The sequence below is a fragment of the Myxocyprinus asiaticus genome, chromosome 39 (genome assembly GCF_019703515.2).
Source record: "Myxocyprinus asiaticus isolate MX2 ecotype Aquarium Trade chromosome 39, UBuf_Myxa_2, whole genome shotgun sequence".
NCBI lineage: Eukaryota > Metazoa > Chordata > Actinopteri > Cypriniformes > Catostomidae > Myxocyprinus > Myxocyprinus asiaticus.
This window is the reverse complement of record NC_059382.1, coordinates 10,709,274-10,735,181: the sequence shown is the minus strand read 5'-3', so window position 1 is coordinate 10,735,181 and position 25,908 is coordinate 10,709,274. Positions and strand designations below refer to the sequence as shown.

The window sequence follows — 25,908 nt, the reverse complement described above, 5'->3', positions numbered from 1 at the left end:
GCTGAAACACACAGACTCTCATATGCCAGAGAGTATGAAACATAATCTTGCTATCAAACTGATCAAATGTAATTATATGCACACATGAACAGAGGGGTGGAGAACATTAGAGACATTTGACGACGTGTGACACTTAAATAAGGATTACATTACAAATCAAGAATATGTCCACCTGTTCACTCTTATAATAGATGATCATATCCACCACAAACAGCCTTAATATTGTATAATACAGTAAGCATTCTTGTTTTGCCAAAAAATATGGTGAATTCAGGTAACTTGGACTTAATGTCAAATGTCTATGTCAAAAAGTGGCTCAATTTTCCATAATTCACCCTACTTCTCCTTTGTTTAACTTTTCTGTCTTTATAAACTTGATATTAACCTACATACCACTTGGAAGCAATGCATGCCATTTTAATCATATGCAAATAATCAGTATGCCTATTGCGTATCTCAAAATAGTTTGATTTATGTTCACCCCATGTTGGTTGTAAACACATTGGGCCTGAGGTTTCAAACTCGATAAAAACAACCTTTGTTGAATATCCCTGTGTTTCACTGTCTGCTAAAAATGCTGCAAGTTTCTCATATAATTAGTTAAAACTTAAAGGCCAAGTGTGTATTTTTTTTCAATGTTAAAATACTTTGTCCTATCCAAGTTTAATATATGCAACATGCTTCATCATTTTGAGTCACTTTGCCCTTGAGTTTTATGCACTAAAGTAAAAAGAAAATAATTTAAATTTTATATCAGCCAACATTTTAAATCATTATATCTCAACTATGGTTTGGATTAGAAACATCATAACATCATATATCGTTAAAAAGCATAGACTTTCCTTCTTCCCCATAGTGCTCTGTTTGTTTGAGCATCTCAACCTGCATGACACTGGCTCAACCAATGGCGTGAGTTTAAGGTCGGATCTGTTTGGATAGCCAATGGCAGATGTTGGGAGTGTTCTGGAAACCTGTTTGAAATTCAGTGTAATGGTACTAGTGGCACAGAAACCACACACTTCACTTTTACAATAAATTTAGAAATAGTACATAATACACAACTCGAAACCAGGAAGAGAAACAAAATTTTATTCTGAATGTTCGCACAGATTTTCTGCCTTTTGAGCAAACTACTCAGCATGACGGAAGTGTCAGAACAGAGACATGCTGACATGCCGTACAAAGTGAGACTGATTTCACTAGTTTCATCCGAAGTGACATTTTTGCCTTTTGGGTTCCAGATGGACCCCCTTAGTCTGTGGAATCAGCTTCAAAATGTAAGTACTTTTATGTTTAAATAAACATATTTTATGTTGCATTTTTAAGATATAGGTCTAGCCCTGAACAATATTTAAGGATATTATTAACAACAATAATTTAATTAACTGGTGCTGCAAACTCATTATTAACTGAAGATATCTGAGAGCCATTCTCTACAGAATGCCTCTCCTTCTTAATTGGATTGAAGGACAGACAATGACTAACCAATTAAACAATGATTTATCACCTTCTTGCAATATTGTTTTTCTAACAAACAAGTAGCCTAACTGATATTTGTGATTTTGTACTCATCAAATTGACTTATAATGTGGTACTGAGAATAACTCTAAATCATAAAGGAACATATCACTGCAAAAAAAAAAAAAAAAAAAAAAAAAAAAAAAAAAAGATGCTACAACCAGCCTAGCTGTTTCCAAAGCTTGGGAGGTTTTAGCTGTTTTTTCCCCATTAAAGGTGACAATTAAGTAAAAAAAAAAATAATATACAACAGTATAGATCATAGAACACTTCTTGTGGGGATAAAACAAGAATATTACCAAATATGTATTGGCGTGAACCAAAGGTAAGATTTTGACAATCTGTCACCAAAAAATCCATATTGATTGATCACTAATCTAAATATTGGGTGGAGGACATGTACATCTTAATGTCTATGGTTACTGCTCTGGGATCAACAGTGTTACAGTTGCAGGCCCAGAGTGTTCAGTTGCAGAAAAACCCTTAAAGGGATAGTTCACCCAAAAAGTGAAATTGCAGTCATCATTTACTAAACTTGATGTTATTCCAAACCTGTAGGAATTTCTTTCTTCTGTGGAACACAAGACAGTATGTTAGTCTCAGTCACCATTCACTTTCATTGCATCTTTTTTTTCTCCATACAATGAAAGTGAATGGTGATTGAGGCTGTCGTTCTGCCTAACATCTCCTTTAGTGTTCCAACGTAGAGAGTCATAAAAGATTTTAACAACATGAGGGTGAGCATATAATGACAATTTTCAATTCTAGCCCTTTAAAAAAATCCCTTATTAAGGGTTTTCTAAGGAGCTTTCAACTGGGCACTGACCTTTTACCAACTAAACCACATATTGTACATAAAATATTGCATGCACTTAAAAGTCAGTAGCAGCTTTCTGCCTAAATATACAGTCTATAGCCTTTTGCACACTAACAAATACCACTGGTTTTTTTATTTAAGACCCATTAAAATTTGTAGACTTTATTCAGGTTTTTAGAACATTAGACAAATGAGGTTATGCAGTCTAAAAGCTTTTATTCTATATCATTAGATATTAGAACAATGCCCCCACTATAAGCAGAAGCTCACTGGGAAACAAGAGCTGCATATCATATTAAAAAAAAAAAAAAAAAAAAAAAAAAAAGAGTTGCGCCTGTGTCTGCCTTAATCTAATTTTATTAAATTAGATACCACATGTTGCTTCTAGAAACCACCTAAGATAACCTTAAAGGAAACACATGACGCAGTAAGGAAACTCGTTTAACATTTTAACAAGTCTTGGCAGTCTTTAAAGTTGATTGTGATTGACTGTATGAAACATCTTCCTCCCATGCAGTTACAGCGTTAATGGCGCACGCAGGCTGTTTCTCTCCAGATTTGTGCGCGCAGTATCATTCTTAACATTGCGCAACGTGAGAACGCACAAAAAAGTCCCTTTATTGAGTGAGCTTAAAAAAAAAAAACTTTTTTAAATCACATTGTATTGTTAGTTATGATTACCATAACGCGCTTCTATGCTGGACCACGTGCATTACGTAATTCATACCGCTACTAATTTGGAAACCATCCTCTACGTCAGTACTGGGGCTCAGCTGAGCTGAAATAACAAGCAAGAGGAAGTATCATAATGCGTTGTGGACATTGACGCCCGTCTACTGGAGCTTAATGGTTAGTTTCAGTTCCAAAAGGATTACAGCGGTGCGTCTGTAGCAGCACAGTGCACAGTCGCCATGCGCAAAAATCCTCTTTTGGTTGCAGTCACTGTTTCAAAAGTAGGCTATCTTCTGTGATTAATCGGTGAAGTCGCATCTGCTGCTCAAATATGAGACTCAAAGTTCATTCATCAGCAAGGTGAGTTTTGGGTTTTTAGACTGCGCACAGCTGAAATATGGACTTCTTTCCAAGGGTTTGCATTGTTTATTTAACCTCATCCGTTTAAATGCGAATTATTTAAATGTTATTGGGTCCCATTTAGGCTAATATTCCTTAGTTTAGTTGCGCTTCTTTAATGATGACATTTACAGTTTTCTCTACTCAAGTTTATGTGACATGGTGATATCTTTGCATAATGCATGCGTAATTCGGAAACCTAGCCTTTTTTTTTTTTTTTGTTTTTTTTTTTTTGTAGTGTTGCTTTATTTCAAACCACCAGGTAGCCCATTTATATAGTGCAAAATCGTTTTAGATTGCATTAAAGATGCGCTTGGGGATGTTTTACAGTAATACATCATTTGTGTAGGAACAATGTTAACTCTTTAGATATAGCGATTTCAGATCTAATTTATGTGTGTATCTTTAGACTTTCCATGCAGCTGTGCCAAGCCCTTTTGCACTTTTCCAATTTAATGTTATTAAAAAGCCATCAAATTACTTGGATATCACTTCCCGTACGTATATACACCTATGTGTTTATCTTTTAGGTTGCCTCTGATCTCGTTCTCCAATTGTTTTTTGGTGGACTGAGTAATAATGTCCCAGCTGTACTACCGCAGAACGGATAACTCCTCTTACCGGGATCGCATACCGCTGCGGATTGTGCGCGCCGAGACGGAGCTGTCAGCGCAGGAGAAGTCCTACCTCAGCGCCGTGGAGAATGGCGATTATGCCAGCGTGAAACAAGCTCTGGAAGAGGCGGAGATCTACTTCAAAATCAACATCAACTGCATTGATCCTCTGGGGCGCACGGCGCTGCTCATCGCCATTGAGAATGAGAACTTGGAGATCATTGAACTGCTCCTCAGCTTCAACGTGTATGTCGGCGACGCTCTGCTCCACGCCATCCGGAAAGAGGTGGTGGGAGCCGTGGAGCTCCTGTTGAACCACAAGAAGCCAAGCGGGGAGAAACAGGTGTGGAAGATGTGTGAGGAGCTGTACTTTTAACAATTTTTCTTAGACCATAGTTCTGTCTCCAGCTGGCCAACAAACCAGTTATTTTACAAATTATCTCCATATATAAGATATTTAATAAAATAACTGACACTCCGAGCATATGCAGCCTTAATGTCGTTTGGTGGTTTTAGCTGGTTTAACTGTTCTCACAGCATGGCCAAGCTGGTTTTCAGCTGGTTTTGTCAGTCTCCCACCATGAAAGGCTGACAAGTGCCAAACCCCCCTCTAAAACCATCGAACCAGACCAGCCTAATTGGTGCAAATGGGCTTAGTTACCAGCAAACTACCCTAGATTGACCCCAGACAGCAGGTAAAAAAATAATACTCCCAAAGCTGCAGAGCAGATCTGAATTTAGATGTTTACAATTATTTAATTGCTCAGAATTTTATCTGCATTTCAAACAACAACAATCACCATCATTGGAGTCTGGTTCAGATATGATAATGTTTGAATAAATGCTCTTGAGACTTCATATGGTCCCCTTGGACACATTTTTTTTTCAAAACCTCTCTTATCAACCTCACGTAAACAACCTTGTTTGGTAGATTAGTGTTGCAGAGCCAGACGTCTGACTATCATAAACTCTGGTCCACTTTGTAGCTTATTCTGGCCAAGAACTGCTCGCTTAGACAGGAATCTTACTGACATGTTGTCCGACCAAAAACAGCTTGTTTTGGTTTCACATGCCATTTAATGTACAGATAAATCTGAAATCAATGATACCACAATAATAGACTGCCGTGGAAAAAAATGTCATTCAAATAATGTCACATCAGTCTCCGTGAACAGTTGTATAAGAAACACAGAATTGTTAATGGAAAAAGTTTGTAGACATTAGGTTTAGAATTTCTCTCCATCCAAAAGAAATGGCATAATGTGTATTCCAACAAAAATTTATTTGGACTTATCCCTCCTTTACTTTAAAAAAAAAAAAAAAAAAGTCTGGGTTTTGAGGCTAATACAATGGAAGTGAATGGGGCCATTCTGTAAAGGTTAAATTAGGCTACGTCTACATTAATCCTTACACATATGAAAACAGCGTTTTCGTTTTTGAAACATTCTCTGTCCACACTGCCGTTTTCAAGTGTTTTCCAAAAAGGTGCCGTCCACACTGAAACGTATGAAAATGCTTAAATCCCCTTACTGTGCATGCGAAAAATCGCTGTTGCATGTACGGTCTGAAACCGTCTGTTCTCTTGTTCCGTCTCCGGACACCAATTCCGAGTAAACTTCCCGTCACCTTTGAAGGAATGAAATGTGAATGTTGTACAAAGTAACATTTATCTTTAACAACAAGTGAATATCAGGCACAACAGCGCCGCTATAGTATGAGCCGCCATCTTGATTGTTTTGGTTGAATGAATCACATGACTGCGTCACATGACAACAAATACGTCATCGTTTTCAAAAATATCTGTTTTCCAAGTCCACATTACAACGTGAAGATGGCGTTTTCAAATGTATCCACTTGGGAAAGTGTTTTCAAAATGCTCCGTTTTTGCTGACAAAAACGCTGTCACAGTGTGGTCGGAAGGCCAAAACGTTGAAATAAAGATGCGTTTTCAAATGAAAATGTATTAGTGTGGACGTGGCCTTACTCACTGTTTCAAAAGTATAGCCACAAAGACGTAAACAATATGCATGTTAACGTGATTTTAGTGTGATAAAACCACTTACTAAACTTTTCTGTGTAAAATTATAGGCAATTTTATGACTTCGTTGCCATGATGATGTAGTCAACAAACCCTAAATTGACTGTAAAAATTATTTAAACAACTGTACAGCTCAAATAATACATTATGAAGAATTAATGCCAGTGCTTTTATAAAATTCTAAGCTTTACATTTCTGCCTTTAAACCCTCCAAAAGTTGGCTGCATTCACTTCCATCGTAAGTGCCTCACGGTAACCTTGATTTTTGTTTTTTTAAAGAAAAGGAGCGAGTCAAAATACTTTTTTTGTGGTAATCAACATTATGCCACAAATGCCGCCAATTGATCTGAACGTGTATTAAATCCGGAATATTCCTTCAATGGTAAATATATTGTAACCTGTAACACAGTATGTCACCTGCCGAGTGATTAGTGCTTTGATTTAACACAGGCCTCTCTTGTCGCTCTACCACTCTTAGTTTTCATTTGATTTGCCTTGTATTTGAGGAGAATAGACTGTAAGCTGCAGCGCTAAATCAGAAAAATTATGGGATGTTTATGGACCGTTGACAAATCAGAAAAGCGGCAGATCTGATCATTCGTTCCTCAGTCCCAGAGCTCGCTCTTTTTTTCTCTGTTCTGTTTCAGTCTCTCTTCCTGTCTGTGTCTATTAATGTCTCATTCATAATGCTTTATGATATGCAAATGACTAAATCAACATGTCTATAGACGACAACAGGGCGAGTGAGTACACAGGAACAGGTTGTCTGCTTTCGATTTTGTAAACACTGAAATTCTGATAATCTTATGGCCGCTCTTGTGCTGTCGGCCCATGTCTTCTATGTGATTTTGTCAACTTAATGAGTTGATTTGCTCTGGTCATTTATGAAAATTTGGGGACAGGTAATAAAAAAAAAGCTTTCTCGTTGATAATACACTTTTAAAATTGGAAGTATATTGGCAATTTGGGAGCCATCTACTATTGACCTGTTTCATGTGACGTCACTTTATGACCACGCCACCACTGCCATGTTAGTGATCAAAATTCCATATACAGTACCTTCAATGTGCTGCGCTGTTGGATGCGATAGAAGCCTTGTTCAGGAATTAAAAGCAGCTCTTACATTCATTCAGATGGGATCATCACAGACATTTTTTAATACTGTGACTTAATCAGACCAAAAAACAACACAAAATCATTTGTAACTTCTGAATGAGAGATGTTTACTTGATGTACTAGTGGGTGTGTGTACTCGCCGGTCACACATTAGACCCGCTGCCAAACAGAGATGAATCGTGGATAAAATATCTTTAAATGTCAACAAAAGTTTAATTTGTCAAAATCTGTGCTGTCTTCAGACATGTATGAACTTTTCCTGGGACTTGGAATGGATCAAAAGCAATTTTAGATGTTTTTCTTGATATCGTTTCTCGGGTGTTTTTACATACACCGCCATTGTTTCCTTCTGCTGATGATCACACGTTATCGGAGTGAAACAAGTGACATCACTGAAACAGGTCAATAGAATTATTTATTTGGTGCTTGCAAAAAATTAAATTCCATCAGAATACACTGCTACTTTTAAATGGCCAACAGTTGAGAAAACTGCTCATTGCCCACCTAATTAGGATGTTAGGCAGAATGTTAGCCTGTCACCTTTCACTATTATTGTATGGGGAAAAAACACAGTAAAAGAGAATGGTGACTGAGATTAAACATTCTGCCAAACATATCCTTTTGAGTACCACAGAACAAAGTAAGTCATAGGCCTATGGGTTTGGAACAACATGATAGTGAGTAAATGATTACAGAATTTTCATTTTTGGTTGAAGGATGAGTTTCAAAGCATTATATTACGGCAGTGGGTAATCAGTATGGCTGCCCACCTGGACATGTCTCTCCAACCAAAGCCTTCATTATTTTCCTTAAATAGTTGTTTTTGCCCTTGTCACTGTGGGCACTGGGCTCTTGTGAAAAGGAGATAACAGTTGAGATGTGCTAATCACCCCCTACCATCTAATCACACCTACTCTCTCTCTCTCTCACACACACACACACACACACACACACAAAAGTCTCAACTCATTTTCTCTCACTTCAATCCCTCCCCGCTCATTATACACATAACTCTTCATGGAGCAGTGTACATTATGTCATATGGCTCTGGAATTTAAAGGAATATTTCACCCAAAAATGAAAATTCTATCATTATTTTCTCACCCTCATGTCATTCCGAAACCTGTATGTCTTTACATCTCCTTATGAGTTCCATTGAAGTAAGAAAGTCATATGGGCTTGGAACATTTTTTATTTTTGGCTGAATTATGCATTTAAGCCGATTTTAAACTATGAAAGCTTGGGTATTATCTGTTTTAAGGCAGGGAGCTGGGCACAGTCTTTTCAGAAGTGCAGACATATCTTCTTTCTTGCAAGCCCACCAGTCTAAAACAAGCACATGAAGGGAAAATGGTTGGTGATACAGCTTTTAGAGTGCCACTGTAAAACCTCATTTTGTGCACATTCTTGGTACAGCTTGGTATTCTTGAAGGAATATTCCGGGTTCAATCCAAGTTAAGCTCAATCATCAGCATTTGTGGCATAATGTTGATTACCACAAACCTTAATTTCGACTTGGCCATCCTTTTCTTAAAAAAAAAAAAGGAAAAAAAATTATGAAGAAGAAGCAAAAATCAAGGTTACGGTGAGGGACTTACAATGGAAGTGAATGCGACCAGTTTTTGGAGGGTTTAAAGGCAGAAATGTGAAGCTTATAATTTTATAAAAGCACTTACATTAATTATTTTGTTAAAGCTCATGTATTATTTGAGCTGTAAAGTTGTTTAAATAATTGTTACAGCATTTTAGGGTTTTAAGGTTTGTTGACATTACATTGTCATGACAACAAAGTTGTAAAATTGGCTATAACTTTACACAGAAAAGGTTAAGTGATTTTATCACACTAAAATCATGATAACACGCATATTGTTTATGTCTTGTGGCTATACTTTAAAAGTAGTATTTTAAAGTTCAAAAATTGGCCCCATTCACTAACATTATAAGTGCCTCACTGTCACTTTGATTTTTGCTTTTTTTAACGAAAAGGAGGAACAAGTCTTTTTGTAGTAATCAATATTATGCCACAAATGCTGTTGATTGATCTTAACTTGTATTGAACATGGAATATTCATTTAAGCTCAAATAACAGCATTTGTGGCATAATGTTTCTTACCACAAATGTTTTTTATCTTGTCCGTCCTTTTCTTTAAAAAAGCAAAAGTCTGGGTTCAAGTGAAGCACTTAAAATGGAAGTGCATGTGGCCAGTCCGTAAACATTAAAATACTTACTTTCCTTGTGTCAAAAGTATAGACACAAGACATAAACAATATGTGTTAACATGATTTTCGTTTGATAAAATTGCTTAACAATCTTTTCTGTGTAAAGTTATAGCCGATTTTACTACTTCGTTGCCATGACAATGTAATGTCAACAAACCTAAAACCCTAAAACGACTGTAAAAATTATTATTTAAACAACTTTACAGCTCAAATTATACATGATTTTTAACAGAATAATTAATGTAAGTGCTTTTATAAAATGATAAGCTTCAAATTTCTGCATTTAAACCCTCCAAAAATTGGCCACATTCACTTCCATTGTAAGTCCCTCACTGTAACCTCGATTAAAAAAAAAAAAAAAAGTTTTTAAGAAAAGCATGGACGAGGGGGCCTGGGTAGCTCAGCAAGTAAAGACATTGACTACCACACCTGGAGTCGCAAGTTCAAATCCAGGGCATGCTGAGTGACTCCAGTCAGGCTTCCTAAGCAACCAATTGGCCCGGTTGCTAGGGTGGGTAGTGTCACATTGGGTTAACCTCCTCGTGGTCACTATAATGTGGTTCTCGCTCTCGGTGGAGCGCGTAGTGAGTTGTGCGTGGATGCCACGGAGAATAGCGTGAGCCTCCACACGCGCTAGGTCTCTGCAGTAAAAAGAAAAGGAAAAAAAAAGAAAGCATGGATGAGTCTAAATACATTTCTGTGGTAATCAATATTATGCCATAAATGCTGTCGATTGAGCTTAACTTGTATTGAACAAAGCTGTGCCAAGAAAGTACGCAATATGGGATTTTACTGTGTCACTCTAAAAGCTGTATCACCCACCATTTTCCCTTCATTTGCTTGTTTTAGACTGTTGGGCTTGAAGCCTTCAGATGTGTTCCCAAGTATGGTGTATGTTTAGAATACTGCATACATATTTAAGATTTATCCTCCCTATGTTTGATTATGAGGGCTGATTCATGTTCACTGCTTCAATCATGCTATGAATATATTTGATTAGAAGTAATGATGCATGAGGGCTCTAAAGACAATAAATAATAACAATAAAGACAGTAAATACAACGTGTTTTTGACTAAGCTTCATGTTCTATTTTTTTCAAAGTTAGAAGGTTCCCAGGTCCACTTGAAGGCAGAATAATCATTTGGTGCCTTCAATTCATGTTGAAATGATTGTATTTACGAGTTGAGCACACATGATTGCCACAACAAAGTCGTAATTATTTGTGGGAAACTCTGGATTTTCTTTGAGCCCGACTTTCCAAGTTGGGGGCGTGTTGATTTATGAATCATGGTGGAAACAAATTGTTATACTTATCTATTTTATCCAGTCACAAGCATTTGCAACAAAACTACATTTCCCATCATTGTATGTGGCACACTTTGATAAAATAGATTACACAGAAATAGATAGTTATTTACACACATAATGCCTGGCTTTGATCTTCATTTTGTTGCATTGGTGTTAAAAAAGCTTCCTGCCTTCACAAGTACGTGAAAAAGAAATATGAAATTGCAAATCAGGTTTGTTCTTTCCGACTAAAATCACTTAAACGCACATTACACTGTATGTATGATTTACAACCTCGTAAGTACGAACTTCCCAGGAGGACTTGAACGCACCAATTGTCCAGCAAAAATATGTACTTTTTTTTAACAGTCTTAAACTTGGTTGTATTTCTTTGTATTTTGCACCATCCATCCTTCTTTTTATTTAAAATGGTGCCCAGACCTTGCTGATGAAAATCAGCTCCACATCATTGTGCTTCCAACACCATAATTATTGTAAGCATTGTGTGTGTTGTTGTGGGTGATTTTAGATTTGTCACATATTCCCTTGGCTATTATCTTGGTCTCATCTGACCGCAAAATATTTCCCCATTGCATCTGGGTCACTATTATGCTTTTTCAGACATAAACCTTGGCATCTCTAGATACAATTTTACATGATTTTTTTCTCAGCTGTGGCTTCCCTCCCAAAGTGTTTTTCTTATTTGCTCAGAGGATTGTCAGGAGATAACTTTTTCAGTTCACGAGTGGTCACGGGTGTCGAGGTCACAAATTTAATGGTCCTCTTTGGTCCTTTAATATAGTAAACGCGCTGCCTGCAATAATTTCTGAATAAAGGCTTGATGTGCGATAAAGGCCCAAAGTTGTATTATTTTTGTTTTTAAAAGATACATGGATTTTTAAAGTTCACTCAGTACAAGACAGACACTGTGTCTGCATGGCTAGCAATTTGCCTGTTTCAGTCATCTTTTCTTTCTTTTTTGTGGTGTCTTAAATAAAAGACAAATAATTTAAATTACTTTTCATCATTGATGTAACTGTAAAGTTACATGACTGTGTTAGCTTGCTAGCAAAAAAAAAAATACACAAAATTATTTACTGCCCTCAAGTTGTCCCTCATTGTTTTTTATACCCAGTAGAATCTTAACACAATATTTTCTTCAAGAAACCTAATGCTACTCTTTTCCATAAAAAAACAGTTCATATTGACCACTGCTGTCAAGGTCCAAAAATAAAAAAAATAATTATAAAAATATAATAAGTAGTCCATACAACACATAGCTGCTGTATGGCCCCAGAAAGCTTGGAATATAGTGCACTTGTCAAATGGACTACTGTTTTGATCTGATCTGATATGATGTCTTTATACTGAACCTTTAATAGTGCTTTATAGTATTTGTCCTTTTTGAAGCTTGACAGCTCCCGCTCACTATAAACTGCTATTCTATGGAATAGAGCTGCTTAAAATATCTATTTTTATGTTCTAAGAAAAAAACCCAGCATATGGGTTTTGAACAACATAAGGGTGAGTAAATGAGTGAGTAAAAGTACATTTTCCATTTTTAGGTGAACTACTCCTTTAACTGGTGGCTTATTTTTTTGAGTGCAGATCTGACAAGACATACTCAAAATAAAATGGTCTCTTTTAAAAGAAGACTCTTAGGAGATGCTGTACAAAATTCAGAATTAATTAAAGATAAAGAAATTATATAGAAAATCTTAAATTAATTTTAAATTATTACCTAAAAATATATGCATTAAGAATATATGACACTGTCCTTGCCAAAGCCTAAAAGCACAACAGAAGTCACAGGTCTCACAATGTTCTTGTTCTAATCTGTGGGTGATAATGCTCTACTTTGTGTTTGTTTTTTTTTAATAGATAATTTTCTTAGACAATGTCAAGAGAATTTTCTAAAAAGCTACTTCAAAGCCTGCAAGATTACCACATTCATTCAATTCCTTTGCAATATACACACATTTGCACTTTGTCTTAAACATGACTTGCTGAAAACTGCTCCATTAATGTTTTCACATTCACAATTATGAATGACATAAAAATCACGTACTGTACATGGCATATTTTAAATTCAAAATGCAGAATTTTGCCAAATGGTGAATAGTTTGCAGCCTTGGAAATTAATGTCGGTCAGTACAGAATTTCAATCATAAAACGGTGGTCAAATATTGCATGTTTAGTTAGATACTTACAGTACATCTTACATGACATTAACACTCTTAACCTGAACTGCTTGCTGATGCGCGCTGCTGGGATAATCCACGAGGTTCCTACTTAGTATCTTAAATTTGAGTCCCGCCTTCATCGATTTAATTGGCTCATCTCATATGACATTGTCGAGCGGTGTTAGACTACTGAGCGCGGTAAAACGTCATGGTTACTTGTGTAACCTCCGTTCCCTGATGGAGGGAACGAGACGTTGTGTCGATGTAGTGACACTAGGTGTCACTCTTGGGAGCCCAAGACACCTCTGGTCTTTGATAAAAGGCCAGTGAAAATTGGCGAGTTGTATTTGCATGCCACTCCACATACGTGTATAAAAGGAGCTGGTATGCAACCACTCATTCAGGTTTTATGCTGAGGAGCCAATATAAGGTCTGGCCATTTCAGCAGGTAGTTCAGCATTGTGGCAGGAGGGACACAACATCTCATTCCCTCCATCAGGGAATGGAGGTTACACAAATAACCATGACGTTCCCTATCTGTCACTCACTCGATGTTGTGTTGATGTAGTGACACTAGGGGTCCCTATACGAAACGCCACAATTGGCTGAACTGTGTTATGTGAACTGGCGGTGTGTGGTGGGCAGACTACTGTGTGCCTCATAACCAGCACACCAGGTCGACACGTAACCTCCCCCAACATAGTTATGAGTGTCGAACAGCCCTTTTTGGGGACAAGTCGACTACCCAAGAGATAGAGACAGGCATAACCCAGTCGTGGCCACTTTTCCCCTTCTCTTTTTTCCACTCCCTAAAAAAGAAGGGGGATTATCCGACTGGGCCGCCAGGTCTAGTCGGGGGGTGTCCCTCCCAAGGGGAAGACATAGCGGAGACCACACCTCGCCCAAAGAGAGGGGGGATATTTAAGTGGAAGGATACATCACATGGTCTTTCCAACCATGTGGAGAGTCTTCAAGGTAGATCCTGCCAAAGGGGGGAGGAGTTACTACAAACATGGAGACTGGGGCAGAGGGGCTGTGCCCAAGGAAGACGCAGTTTGCCAACAGGGAAAGGAATTAGCGGAAGATATATATCGCATAGGGTTAGCCTTGCAGGGAAGTTATCAGTCGGACGGTCCGGATCAGCCGTCACGATGGATTGGAAAGCGCGAGCCATGCGTCCAAGTTCCGCGCAAGGGGGACCAAGGGGACAACGTCGTCGTACGTACCGGCAGGTGGGGCCTCGCGGCGGGGCGGAGCTCGAGGTGCCACACCACATCGTGGCCGTGCTGAGTCTAGGGACATCGAAGCACTTACCTGGCTCCTTGTGACCACCCCCGGAACAGCCCGGGACAGGGGAGGAAGAGGCCTGTCCTTGTAACCTGTGGAGACTGCCACATCGGGGGCGGCTGTGTGCCACAGCTGGGTGCTCAGGGGTGGAAAGGCCACCGCTGGACGCCAATCCTGCAAGAAAAAAACCCGTGGACGGTAGTCGTGGTGATGACCGTGTACACCGGGTATGTGACCCAGGGAGGAAGGAAGCCGCTCTTTTGCTGAACTGTTGGGTACCGCAGCCACTTGGGCATGTGGCAAAATCAAACAAAAAGGCAACAGAAGATTTTCCGCCCAGCCCTCCACTGGGGGATGGAGTGGTCTTTTTACCAGCTCTAGGTGAGTGGGTTCCCTCGTCTCTGGGTCGCCTGTCTCAGGGGCGCTTTGACGGCCTTCTTGGGTTCTTAGGTGTCGGCTGTGAGACGAGTGGCATCTGCTTCCTGTGGTGGGTTCCACGCCGGGGCCGGGCCGAAGGGGCGGGCTGCGGCGGAGCCGGTGCAGTCACCGCAGGGGGACGCCCTTGGTGACGAGCAGATGGAGTGCGGGATCTTGAGCCACACCGGGGCAGGATGTGCTGGATTGCCTCCGTCTGCTGCTTCACCACCGAGAACTGCTGGGCAAAGTCCTCGACGGTGTCACCGAATAGGCCAGCCTGGGAAATGGGGGCAGCAAAGAACCGTGTCTTGTCGGCCTCGCCCATCTCGACCAGGTTGAGCCAAAGGTGGCGCTCCTGGACCAATAGTGTGGCCATTGTCTGCCTGAGAGACCGCGCTGTGACCTTTGTCACTCGGAGAGCAAGGTCTGTCGCCGAGCGCAGTTCCTGCATCAAATCTGGGGTGGAACTACCCTCCTGCAGTTCTTTCAATGCCTTGGCTTGGTGGACCTGCAGGAGTGCCATGGCGTACAGGGCAGAGGCGGCTTGTCCAGCAGTGCTGGACAAGCCGGCTTTAGCCGTCAGGGATGACGTGAGCCTACAGGGCTTGGACGGGAGCTTAGGGTGTTCACGCCAGGTGGCGTCGCTCTGTGGGCATAGGTGCACCGCGAGCGCCTTATCCATATGTATAGCCCCTGGCCGCCCCGCCATTGAGGGTAGTGAGAGCGGGGGAACTGCGGAATCGGGGCCGGGCAGTAAAAGGTGCCTCCCAAGATTTCATCAGCTCCTCGTGCACTTCCGGGAAGAATGGCACTGGAGCGGGGCGCGGCTGCTTTGAGCGGCGCCGCAAGCCCAGGAACCAATCATCAAGCTGCGAGGGTTCAGGGCAGAGCGGAGGGTTCCACTCTAACCTGACGCTCGCGGCCGCCCGGGAAAGCATGTCTGTCATTTCGGCATAGGCCTGTGACTGGGCAATCGTCCCCGAAGGGGGAAGCTCAGCTGAGGCTTCTGCGTCCGACTGGACAAGCCCGCTCTCCGATGCTGCGCTCGAGAGCTCATCATCTTCGCGGGCTCCGAACAAGAAGACAGACTCTCTGTGAGACGAGCCGGCGAACTCATCCGGAAGCCCGACTGGGGCAGACAAGCGTGCTGGGGAATGGGAGGTCCGAGGGGGATTCCCGGCGGAGACGATCCCATTGGGGTCTCCAAATCGCCCCCAGTGCTAGCTGCGCTGGCCTCATACCCGTAAGTAGAAGGACGGGGAGCCGCTGGGGTGGCTTGCTTTCTTACGAAAACATTGCCCATCGACCGCAGCATTGCCATGGTCATGTTCTCGCAATGAGAACATGAACCATCCACAAATGCTGCCTCCGTGTGGGTCTCGCCCAGACACGAAAGACAGCGATCATGACCATCCGAATTTGAGAGATAACGACCGCAACCAGGAATAAAACATAATCGGAAAGGCATCTTTAAAAAGATGCGTCTTTAAAAAGACGTTCCGTGTGTACTGCTCTTTTAGAAAAATATATACTCTTTTAGAGGAAAAAAGCTCTTTCAGGAAAATATATTTTCTTGTTTTCTGCCGAAGCGCCCAGGGGCGTTCTCTGCAGTGCACCAGTGCAGAGGAGGGAGAAGCCGCTGAAATGCACCGTCAGATCCAGCAGAGGTGAATGAACAGTAGGATTCAGCTCAATGAGCATGACCGTTCGGCTCCGAAGAGAAAATCTGAATGAGTGGTTGCATACCAGCTCCTTTTATACCCGTATGTCCGGGGGAGTGGCATGCAAATGCCACTCGCCAATTTTCATTGGCCTTTTTATCAAAGACCAGAGGTGTCTCGGGCTCCCAAGAGTGACCCCTAGTGTCACTATATTGACACAACGTCGAGTGAGTGACAGATAGGGAAATTAAACTTTTTTTAAACCATTATGTTATTCCTGCAACATCTTAATGAAAATTGGACAGCGGTGCATAATGGACTGCAGCAGAACAGCAACAAGGATATCAATTATTGGGAGGGACAATCTGGCAATATCTGATTATTGGGGGGGACTTGAAGGGGTTAATTTTGTGATAATTACCAGCTGACAGTATGATCCATGATGTGAAATATTAATTTGAGTTAAGACTATGTTATTATGTGAGAAGAAAGATGAGTGATTCAAAAGACATGAAACTTGCACAATTATGTAGGAAATTGGTTGGATGGTTGATTATACAGTTTAGTGGTTACTATACAAAAATATTACACTGCAGAATGCTGCAATTGATCAATTAGAAAAAAGTATTCCAGAGAGCCATATTATAATAATAAATATTGTGTTTCAGAACTTAGAAATAAAAATATCTCGGCTCTAAATTGCAGTGTAGGATCTCTGAAATTCAGTAAAATGATAGAACCAGTTAAAAGGTCTCTTGCAAAGCATTGTAAATAGTTATAATTGTATGTTCATTTGCATTCGCTCAATGTATCATTAGACAAATTTATGCCCTTTGATTACAGAACTGATACCAAGCCCTTCCATTTTTTTTCACCAGGTACCTCCCATACTGCTCGACAAACAGTTTTCAGACTTCAATCCCGACATTACCCCCATCATCCTGGCTGCCCACACCAACAACTATGAAATCATCAAGATGTTGGTTCAGAAAGGTGTGTCAGTCCCACAGCCTCATGAGGTGCGCTGTAACTGTGTTGAATGTGTCTCTAGTTCAGATGTGGACAGTCTGCGACACTCGCGCTCACGGCTAAACATCTACAGGGCCCTGGCAAGCCCCTCTCTCATCGCCATATCCAGCGAGGATCCCTTCCTCACCGCTTTCCAGCTTAGCTGGGAGCTCCAGGAACTCAGCAAAGTGGAAAACGAGTTCAAAGCCGAGTACGAGGAGCTCTCTCATCAGTGCAAACGCTTTGCAAAGGATCTTCTGGACCAGACCAGGTCCTCACGAGAGCTGGAGTTGATCCTTAACTTCCGTGACGATGTCAACCTACTTCAGGATGAGGCCACCAATGAGCTGGCTCGCCTGAAATTGGCCATCAAATACCGCCAGAAAGAGGTAGAGCCACTGATATTTAATATAGAACTGGATTGCTCATGACATCATAACAGTGAAGCCACTGCACCGCCATATTCCAGTGTCCCTATTGACTTAATAGGAAAGCATCTCATTTCAGTGAGTGAGCAAAAGCCATTCAATCACCGATTTTATATCTGAAATCTGCATGTACATCCCTACAACGCAAACGTCCTGCACATGTAATTATTTTTTTAAAGTCTGCAAATTTTCCCCGTTTCTTGAAAGCCCGAGCGAGTTACAATATGTACAGTATATCTATATCAAACAGTATCCACCTGTAACAGCGAACATATAAGCTGAATGTAAACAAGTTCACTGAAACTGAGGTTAGATACAAACAGACATTTTCAGACTTATTTACTGTGAACATTGAAGTGTTTGTTCAGAGTTACTTGTTTTATGTTTTCATCAGAAAGTACCTTTTTCTCGCAGTCACTTGAATAAGAGCGCATGCTCCCTCTCTCTCATAATACACAAAGCGGGCACTTAGATCGAGGGAGACAAGCAAATCTGGTTAAAATTAAACTGATACACAAGGTTTAAATGGCAAACGAACACATATTTATGACATGTATCCATGTATGACTACAGAGAGCACTTCATTATGAAAACAAGCAAATCCAGGGCATTTAAGGCGATTTAGAAATCCCCATCTGACTTTTTTTAAAGGGCCTTTACGTGGGTAAGGATGTATTGTCACCCTAAACAAGCATATTACAGCTTTTCCTACTTACATTACAATGTGTGGACAGTTTTTCTGCTTCCTTTGATGATTGTTGTGCTGCACTGATAGACTGAACACCGGGGCAGATGAATGCTCTGACATCGCGATCCATGTATATCTTCTCCCTCGTAATTAATATTATCCATAACGAGCAAATTAAAAATTAAACATGATTGTCACTAGAGGGTGAAATGGAACTGTCGTATTCGTAGATCGGAGACGGTGAAACTGGGGTGTTTTCACCTGTCAGTCGTTGATGCTCTATGAGAGTTTGGGCATACCAAGATGGCCGCTCAATCACTTCCGGTGGCTTCACCGGAAGTGATTCAACTTGAAAATGAGTTGTCTTGTGAAAACCATTTCACATTAAAGCACTGAAGTGTAATAAGCTCAGAGTAAGATTTGGGTCATTTTCATCGCAGTCAACAAGGGCATCATATCCTGAGTGCTATGGAGATCTCATAACAGGCACCCTAAATTAACTTCATCTTCAGCTATTCTCTGTTGACCTGTAATGATGACTTACTATATTGTTAGTGTGAGGAATCATATACATTTTCATAGCTGCTCATAACTGCTAATTACTTCGATTCTTGGAAGTAGACACATGTTCTCATTTCATGGATCAGTAAAAAGCATTTTACACCACAGTAAGCAAGCATACTGTACATTAAGCTTTAGCGATTCTTTTGCAGGCGTTCATGGATTTTTTTTCCTTTCTTTCTCTCATTTGGGTACATTGATGAATAAAGTCAGTCTAAAAACAACCAGGATAAACAAAGTGTTTAAAATGCACAATGATGAATTTTAAAGAAATACGAAGCAACAATTTACAAAACAAATTAGAGTGCTTTCAATTTGAGTAGATAGAAAACACAACAATTGAATGGAGCATATTTCTTGAAGTTGTGTTACTGTAATTGTGTTGCCCCCTTTTGGTCATATAAAGATATTATTTCCTTTACATGATTACTTTGGTGTTGTCCAAGCATGCAGTATGTATCTGATTTTCTTTGTTGCTCACTGACTTTAAAGGGGTCATGAAATGCTTTTTTTTTAAATAACTTTATTATCTTCCCTGAGGTCCACTGAAAATGTCAGTAAAGTTTTTTGTTTTGTTTTTTTGCCACAAAACTGTCATAGCTTAATAATAAATGATCATTTTCCACCCTGTCTCTGGCCCTCTGTCTGAAATACTCGGTTTTGGCCTCTGCATCTCTTTAAAACTGCAATGTAAATGCCCACTGTTCTGATTGGCTAACATCATGCAGCCCCTCAAATACTACCATATTTGAACCTCAATCAGAAGAGAATTAACAAGCTCTCCACAACATTCTAAAACTAAATTTCAAGGTTTACACACAATGCACATCCAACACATTGCATTTGAATATAATACACTTCCCTCAAGCACAACTGTGAACACTCAGCATCTTAATCTATCAAACAGTCATGACAAATGAAATATTCATGAATGAAACTGTTTACTCATGATTTTGCAGTCAAGTCCAACTGCCCCATTCTTCATCAATAAAAGTTCCTTTGCAACACTTGAATCGTATTATGACTGGTTCACAACTCTGATATTTGCACATTGGTGCACTGAGGCGCAGATCGCCAGAAACTCATCCAAACGGTCAAAGACGTCCAGCTAGTGCTCGTTTACATACACCAACAATTAAAAATAGCGCAGATGGGCACAAGAACAGCAAGACGCAAAGCAGCTGAATGAAACTGAATGGCATCTCTGTTTCTGAATTGTAACTTAACGATAAACATGACAACGGTCAAAGATGTCTGTGTAATGCATGTTATATGCACAAAAAACTTCAAAATAGTCCAGATGGGTCATCTTTTGGTTTTCAGAAATAGTTGGTCACAGTTGGCCTGTCTCTCTCCCTCTCTGTTTAACGTCAGTGGGCAGGGCCAAGGGTGCAATGACACATTTTGTTGGGTGTGTAAATACAACTGAGCAATGTCTCGTGACGTCACAAACACAGTTTTAAAAGTGGGATGTTTCAAACAGGTGGGAACTATAAATGCTCTTTTTAGACTGTGGAGGAAGTTTTGAGTTCTGAAATTTACAGTATGTTTTTATAGTACAGTTACCTCTTATATGTCTAAATATCAAGGAAAATTTGATTTTCCATTTCATGACCCCTTTAAATTAATTGAACTGTGAAAAAATTGAGATATCCATTCCAAGTACTACTATACCTCCTTTCAACCCATGATTACAGTAGGAATGACTCGCTTTCAATTTTATTTGATCCAGCAAATCATCAAACATTTATTAGAATTGGCAGAGAAAGTCACCCCGACACTGATCTTATTACTGTAACTAGAATATCCCTAAATAAACTTTGTATGTGACTGTACTTTTTATATTACTCAATGGTAGCCAGGAATATCAGATCAACACCCTTGCTGTAACATGCTTTTGTATTTAGCTCACCAGTCCTGTATTTGATCATTTCATTCTAAGATTAGAGTAGATGATGCTTTTTGTTTGCAATGGATGGATTCAGATGACAGATTGTGATTGGAAGTCTCAGCTTGGATCTAAGAAAAACACACCTGGCCATTCAGAATGCTTTCTTTTTTGTGCTTTTTGACCTTTCTCCACACTTACCTCTGAACAGATTGACATGCTTTGGGCTCCAGTGTATCCAATCTGCTTAAAGATCCTTTTGGGCACAATTAATCTTTCCATGCTCTCAATCCAACATGGGCTTTCATCAGCCAGCTGTTAAAAGTTTGTACTACATGTGATGGTATGCTTGTATTTGCCCTTGGCAGACACTGCAGATGTAAGACATCATAACTAAACCTTTTGGACAGGTTATAAACTATCTGGTGGAAGGAATGGAAAATAGTTACACAGGGCGAGGGAGCACCAGAGATTAACCTTAAAGATAAAGGTAAACCATCCTATGTTATTTAGTGCTAAAACAGTTCATAACAAAGAGAGACCAGAATTGGGGTGTTGTACATACAGGCACTGTAATATATGACTTGTACCAAAGTCCTCCCCTTTCAAATTTGAGTAAAAACTTTATCTATTTTATGTGAAGCTATGATGTGTCTAGTTCAGGTTTTCAAACTGGTGTCTGGGGACCCACAGGGGCCAACAAAGGGAAAAATTGTGTTAAAAAAACTAATAACTAATTTTACATTAGTACTGTACAAATACTGTACATGCCAACTGAATTAAAAGTTTAAATAATTCTTCAAGTTATACATCTACCACTACTCTAATAGTGGGTATAAAAAAGATATGCTGTTAATTTAATAAGTAAAAATTTAATATTTTCCAGCTAATATTTTAATATTGTCATGAAAAAGTTTGAAAACCCCTGATCTAGTTAACTTTATTTATTTTTTTATTAGATTTAAAATAAAAATGTAGTCCTTAATAATAATTGACCAAAATAGGTTTTTTAATGGCCAATCATGACCAATATCTAGAGAGCACGGTGGCCAATGTCCATTAAAATGGCAATATTCAGTAGACCCAAAAAGCATTTGGACCATGGTGGATTGCGGCATCTTGCGGCGGTCAACAACTTTGGGGGCGTGCTGAAGCGGGTTTCGCCCAGGGCTCCATACAAGCTAGAACCGCTACTGATTTGGACACTTAATTCACACTTAAAAACCACAGGTATAGTTCATCACATTGATTATGAAAAAAATATATTTTGTCATAACTTTGAACAATATATTGTTTTAGAATTTGAAAGCTAACAAAACTTGCTTTTTTCTTTTTTTAAATTTTGCTTGAAAAACGTGTCTATGCTATATTTCTTTAAATACATTTGTTTGATATTTTTATCAAATGCAAAGACATATACATTAAGTGTGGTTTAGGTGTTCAAATACTTTTGGGGGCCACTGTATATAATTTAATGTATTTTTGGCAAATAAGTATTTTTCAACAAAATTGCTGAATGGACACTTGAAAATATGCACTATCCATTGACAAGGCTGTTGGTGGAGTTTGGAAATGCCACTTCTGTTAAATGGCCAATCAGGCACAGTTATCAGATGATGCTTGTTAATAATCTCAAAATGACCAAATAATGGCTGATTAATAAACATAAGTTTTGAGAGCCTTGTTATTTAAAAAAAAAAAAATGTGCCAATGAAAAAATAAACATGTTTGCAAAGTTTGAAAAGTATGTTTGCAGCTGGCATTTTTCTGTACTGGTTGCTGTAGAATTTGGCTCTGGTTACTGTCTGTAGGAGTTTAGGGCTTGCTGGCCAAATTCTTTGCAAACACAGCAAAAAGGCACTTGCTCCAGACAGAACCTAAGTGTTTGCTTATTGTGGCTTCTTAATTTTTATTGACAGCCTTTTTTGTCTGATTCCTGTCATGGTGTTTAAAAGTACTGTCGCTGCTCACACAACAGCCCAGTGACAGAGTGTGCTTTAGCTGGGCTGGAAAACAGATTACATTGTGCTAATCTGCCCTGATGGAGAACACTTAAACTCATCTCAGACTTGACCTCATCGCTCCTAGATAGCCTGGCTCTGCAGTAATGAGGATGCATTTGTTTGTAATTTGGTTAGGCACCCTCCCACTTCCGCTTGACATTTCAGATGCTTCGTTAATGACTTTGGGCAGGTCTCAGGATACAAGATGAAGAGGATGAAGGAGAAAGTGAAGAATGAATCAGTGACATAATGTACATTTGATTAAGTATCTTCCAAAGCATTATAGGTGTATGATTTTTATGCCAATTTTTGTGAAGAACAGGAACAGATTAATCAAATTTACAACTTCTACTAGTAGGTGATGCTGTCACTAAACAAAGAACTCTCAGGGCATGGTCCCAAGGTCACTAACTAATTTTCATTTTCACGGGCCGAAGAGTCCTATTTGGTGTCCTCGCTGTCAATTCAATTGATGCGTTTCACAAGAATGGTTGTGAAAATCATAAATCTTTTAATAATTTTGGTCCAGCATGGTTTTAAGATGATCTGACACAAATTTGGGGAAGATGTGATTAAAGCTGTAGGACAAGTTCGAAAAAGTATTTTTTCAACAAATTTAAAATGGCAGAATTACAATATGGCCAACCTTGTAAAGATGGGTATCATTAAGCACTTTCCCACCATCGGGCCAAATGGCTCTGAACACGGTGAGTAACGTTCCAGTAGTATTTTTACCTAAGCACATTTTGGTACGGTACGACTTAAAACCATTCTTGGCCCGGATTTCTCAGCACAGTTAGCTAACCGTACACTGTAGTGAACTGTAGTGAAGTGGCAACTCACGACTGGTCACTTGTCCAGTCACTCCATTCTATTTCTGACTTCGTAGTAGCACCACAGTTGAAAAAGAAACCGAAAACCATGGCAATGAGCCCGGAAATGAAAAGGAGCTATAGAACTCAATACTTTCTATGGAACCTTAAGGGAACCAAGTCATGAATTTAGGTCATGGATTTCCAAAGTTATGAGATTTTTCCATCAGTAGGTGGCTCCCACTAGGTGTAGCTGTACTTTCTGTGCTTGGCCCTTAAACAGGCTAGTTCATGGCTACAACAATAACTGATATGGTAATGAAGTCACATTATAACCCTTTGCGCTGTCTGGATTAAGAATTTACTTAACTCTGTTTCAATTGATGATGCCAGCCTTGACTGTCATGCAGTATGAAGCAACATGGTGGTTTTTGCTTAGGAGGCTCAGCAGTCTGATGGGGAATGAATGTTGGAAAACAGGGGCAGATGCACAGACCACCAACGTCACTTTTCATGTTTACTTTATGATTCTGACAATGTAGAACACTAATGTTCTGACTTCACACATGAATCTGGGAGTCAGGCTTTGGGCAAATTAACCAAAAAAGTGATGTAAAGTTGGCTTGCACTGTAACTTAATTTTACTGACTGTTTATGGCCCAGTTAGGGTGAGATGCTAACAATAATTATGTTTCTTTAAATTGAATGCTCCTATGTCATACACAAACTATGGCAATATAATGTACAGCATGAGCAGAGAAGTAAAAAAAAAAAAAAAAAAAATTTTATTGTTTGAAGTACTTCATATTCCAGCGCTGGAAAATACGCTCAAACCAGCCTATAATGGTTTGCTGGCCTTAGCTGGTTTATCTGGTCCAAGCCTGAAGATGAAAAGTGCCCAAAACCCCTCTAAAACAAGCCAGGCCAGGCTAGGAGACCAGCTAAGACCAGCAACTACATTTGACTTTCCCCCAAAACAAATTCTTGCAAAAAACATTGAAGCTTTACATTGAATCTTTGAAAAGGTTGTGGTTAGTAGTTAGGCTAGAAGTAGAAGTGGTTGGTTGCTGGTCTCCCAGCCTGGACATGCTGGTCAGTTGGATGGTTTTAAGGGTTTGGGGCACTTTTCATTTGGGCAGTCTCAGAGACCAGCTGAGCACCAGCCTGGCCAGGATAGAGACCATTTTAATCCAGCTAAAATCATCCTAAACCAGCTAAGACCACCAAACTATCTTAGGTTGGTTTAAGCTGTTTTTTCCCAGCAGGAAAATGAGGAGTACTTCAAACTTTTTTTACTTCTCTGCTCAAAAATGATTGCTATAGTTTGAGCACTATGGCGAAGTAAAGAAAAATACTGATTTGGCAAATTGCTTTCCAAGCCACCTGTTCACACCTTTTCCATGTACTCTCTTATTCTTTTCTCTCTCAGTTTGTAGCACAGCCAAACTGCCAGCAGCTGTTGGCCTCACGCTGGTATGATGAATTTCCTGGCTGGAGGAGACGCCATTGGGCTGGCAAGTTCATCACCTGCGTTTTCATTGGCCTGATGTTCCCCCTACTCTCCCTCTGTTATCTGGTGGCACCCAAGAGCCGCTATGGCCTCTTTATTCGCAAACCCTTCATCAAGTTCATCTGTCACACTGCCTCTTACCTGACCTTCCTCTTTCTCCTGCTACTGGCCTCCCAGCACATAGTCTCCAACAATCCTGATCGACAAGGTCCCAAACCCACCACTGTGGAATGGATGATCCTGCCCTGGGTTCTAGGTAATGCTATGCCTACAGATTTGATTCTACAAAATTAATATAATATAATATAATATATATACAGGTGCATCTCAATAAATTAGAATGTCGTGGAAAAGTTCATTTATTTCAGTAATTCAACTCAAATTGTGAAACTCGTGTATTAAATAAATTCAGTGCACACAGACTGAAGTAGTTTAAGTCTTTGGTTCTTTTAACTGTGATGATTTTGGCTCACATTTAACAAAAACCCACCAATTCACTCTCTCAAAAAATTAGAATACATCATAAGACCAATAAAAAAAACATTTTTAGTGAATTGTTGGCCTTCTGGAAAGTATGTTAATTTACTGTATATGTACTCAATACTTGGTAGGGGCTCCTTTTGCTTTAATTACTGCCTCAATTCGGCGTGGCATGGAGGTGATCAGTTTGTGGCACTGCTGAGGTGGTATGGAAGCCCAGGTTTCTTTGACAGTGGCCTTCAGCTCATCTGCATTTTTTGGTCTCTTGTTTCTCATTTTCCTCTTGACAATACCCCATAG

The 25,908-nt window shown here is 39.7% G+C and overlaps 1 protein-coding gene across 1 annotated transcript in view; it reads left to right on the top strand.

Moving 5' to 3' along the window:
- The first annotated feature begins 3,138 nt into the window (after positions 1–3,138).
- The window catches only part of LOC127430099 (short transient receptor potential channel 4-like), a 33,447-nt gene continuing 10,677 nt past the window's right edge, over positions 3,139–25,908 (top strand). Inside the window, exons 1-4 of the mRNA XM_051679570.1 lie at positions 3,139–3,367; positions 3,937–4,363; positions 17,109–17,627; positions 25,048–25,384. Of these exons, the coding sequence (XP_051535530.1) occupies positions 3,986–4,363; positions 17,109–17,627; positions 25,048–25,384 (1,234 nt within the window). The 5' untranslated portion in view covers positions 3,139–3,367; positions 3,937–3,985. The remainder of the gene's footprint in view (positions 3,368–3,936; positions 4,364–17,108; positions 17,628–25,047; positions 25,385–25,908) is intronic.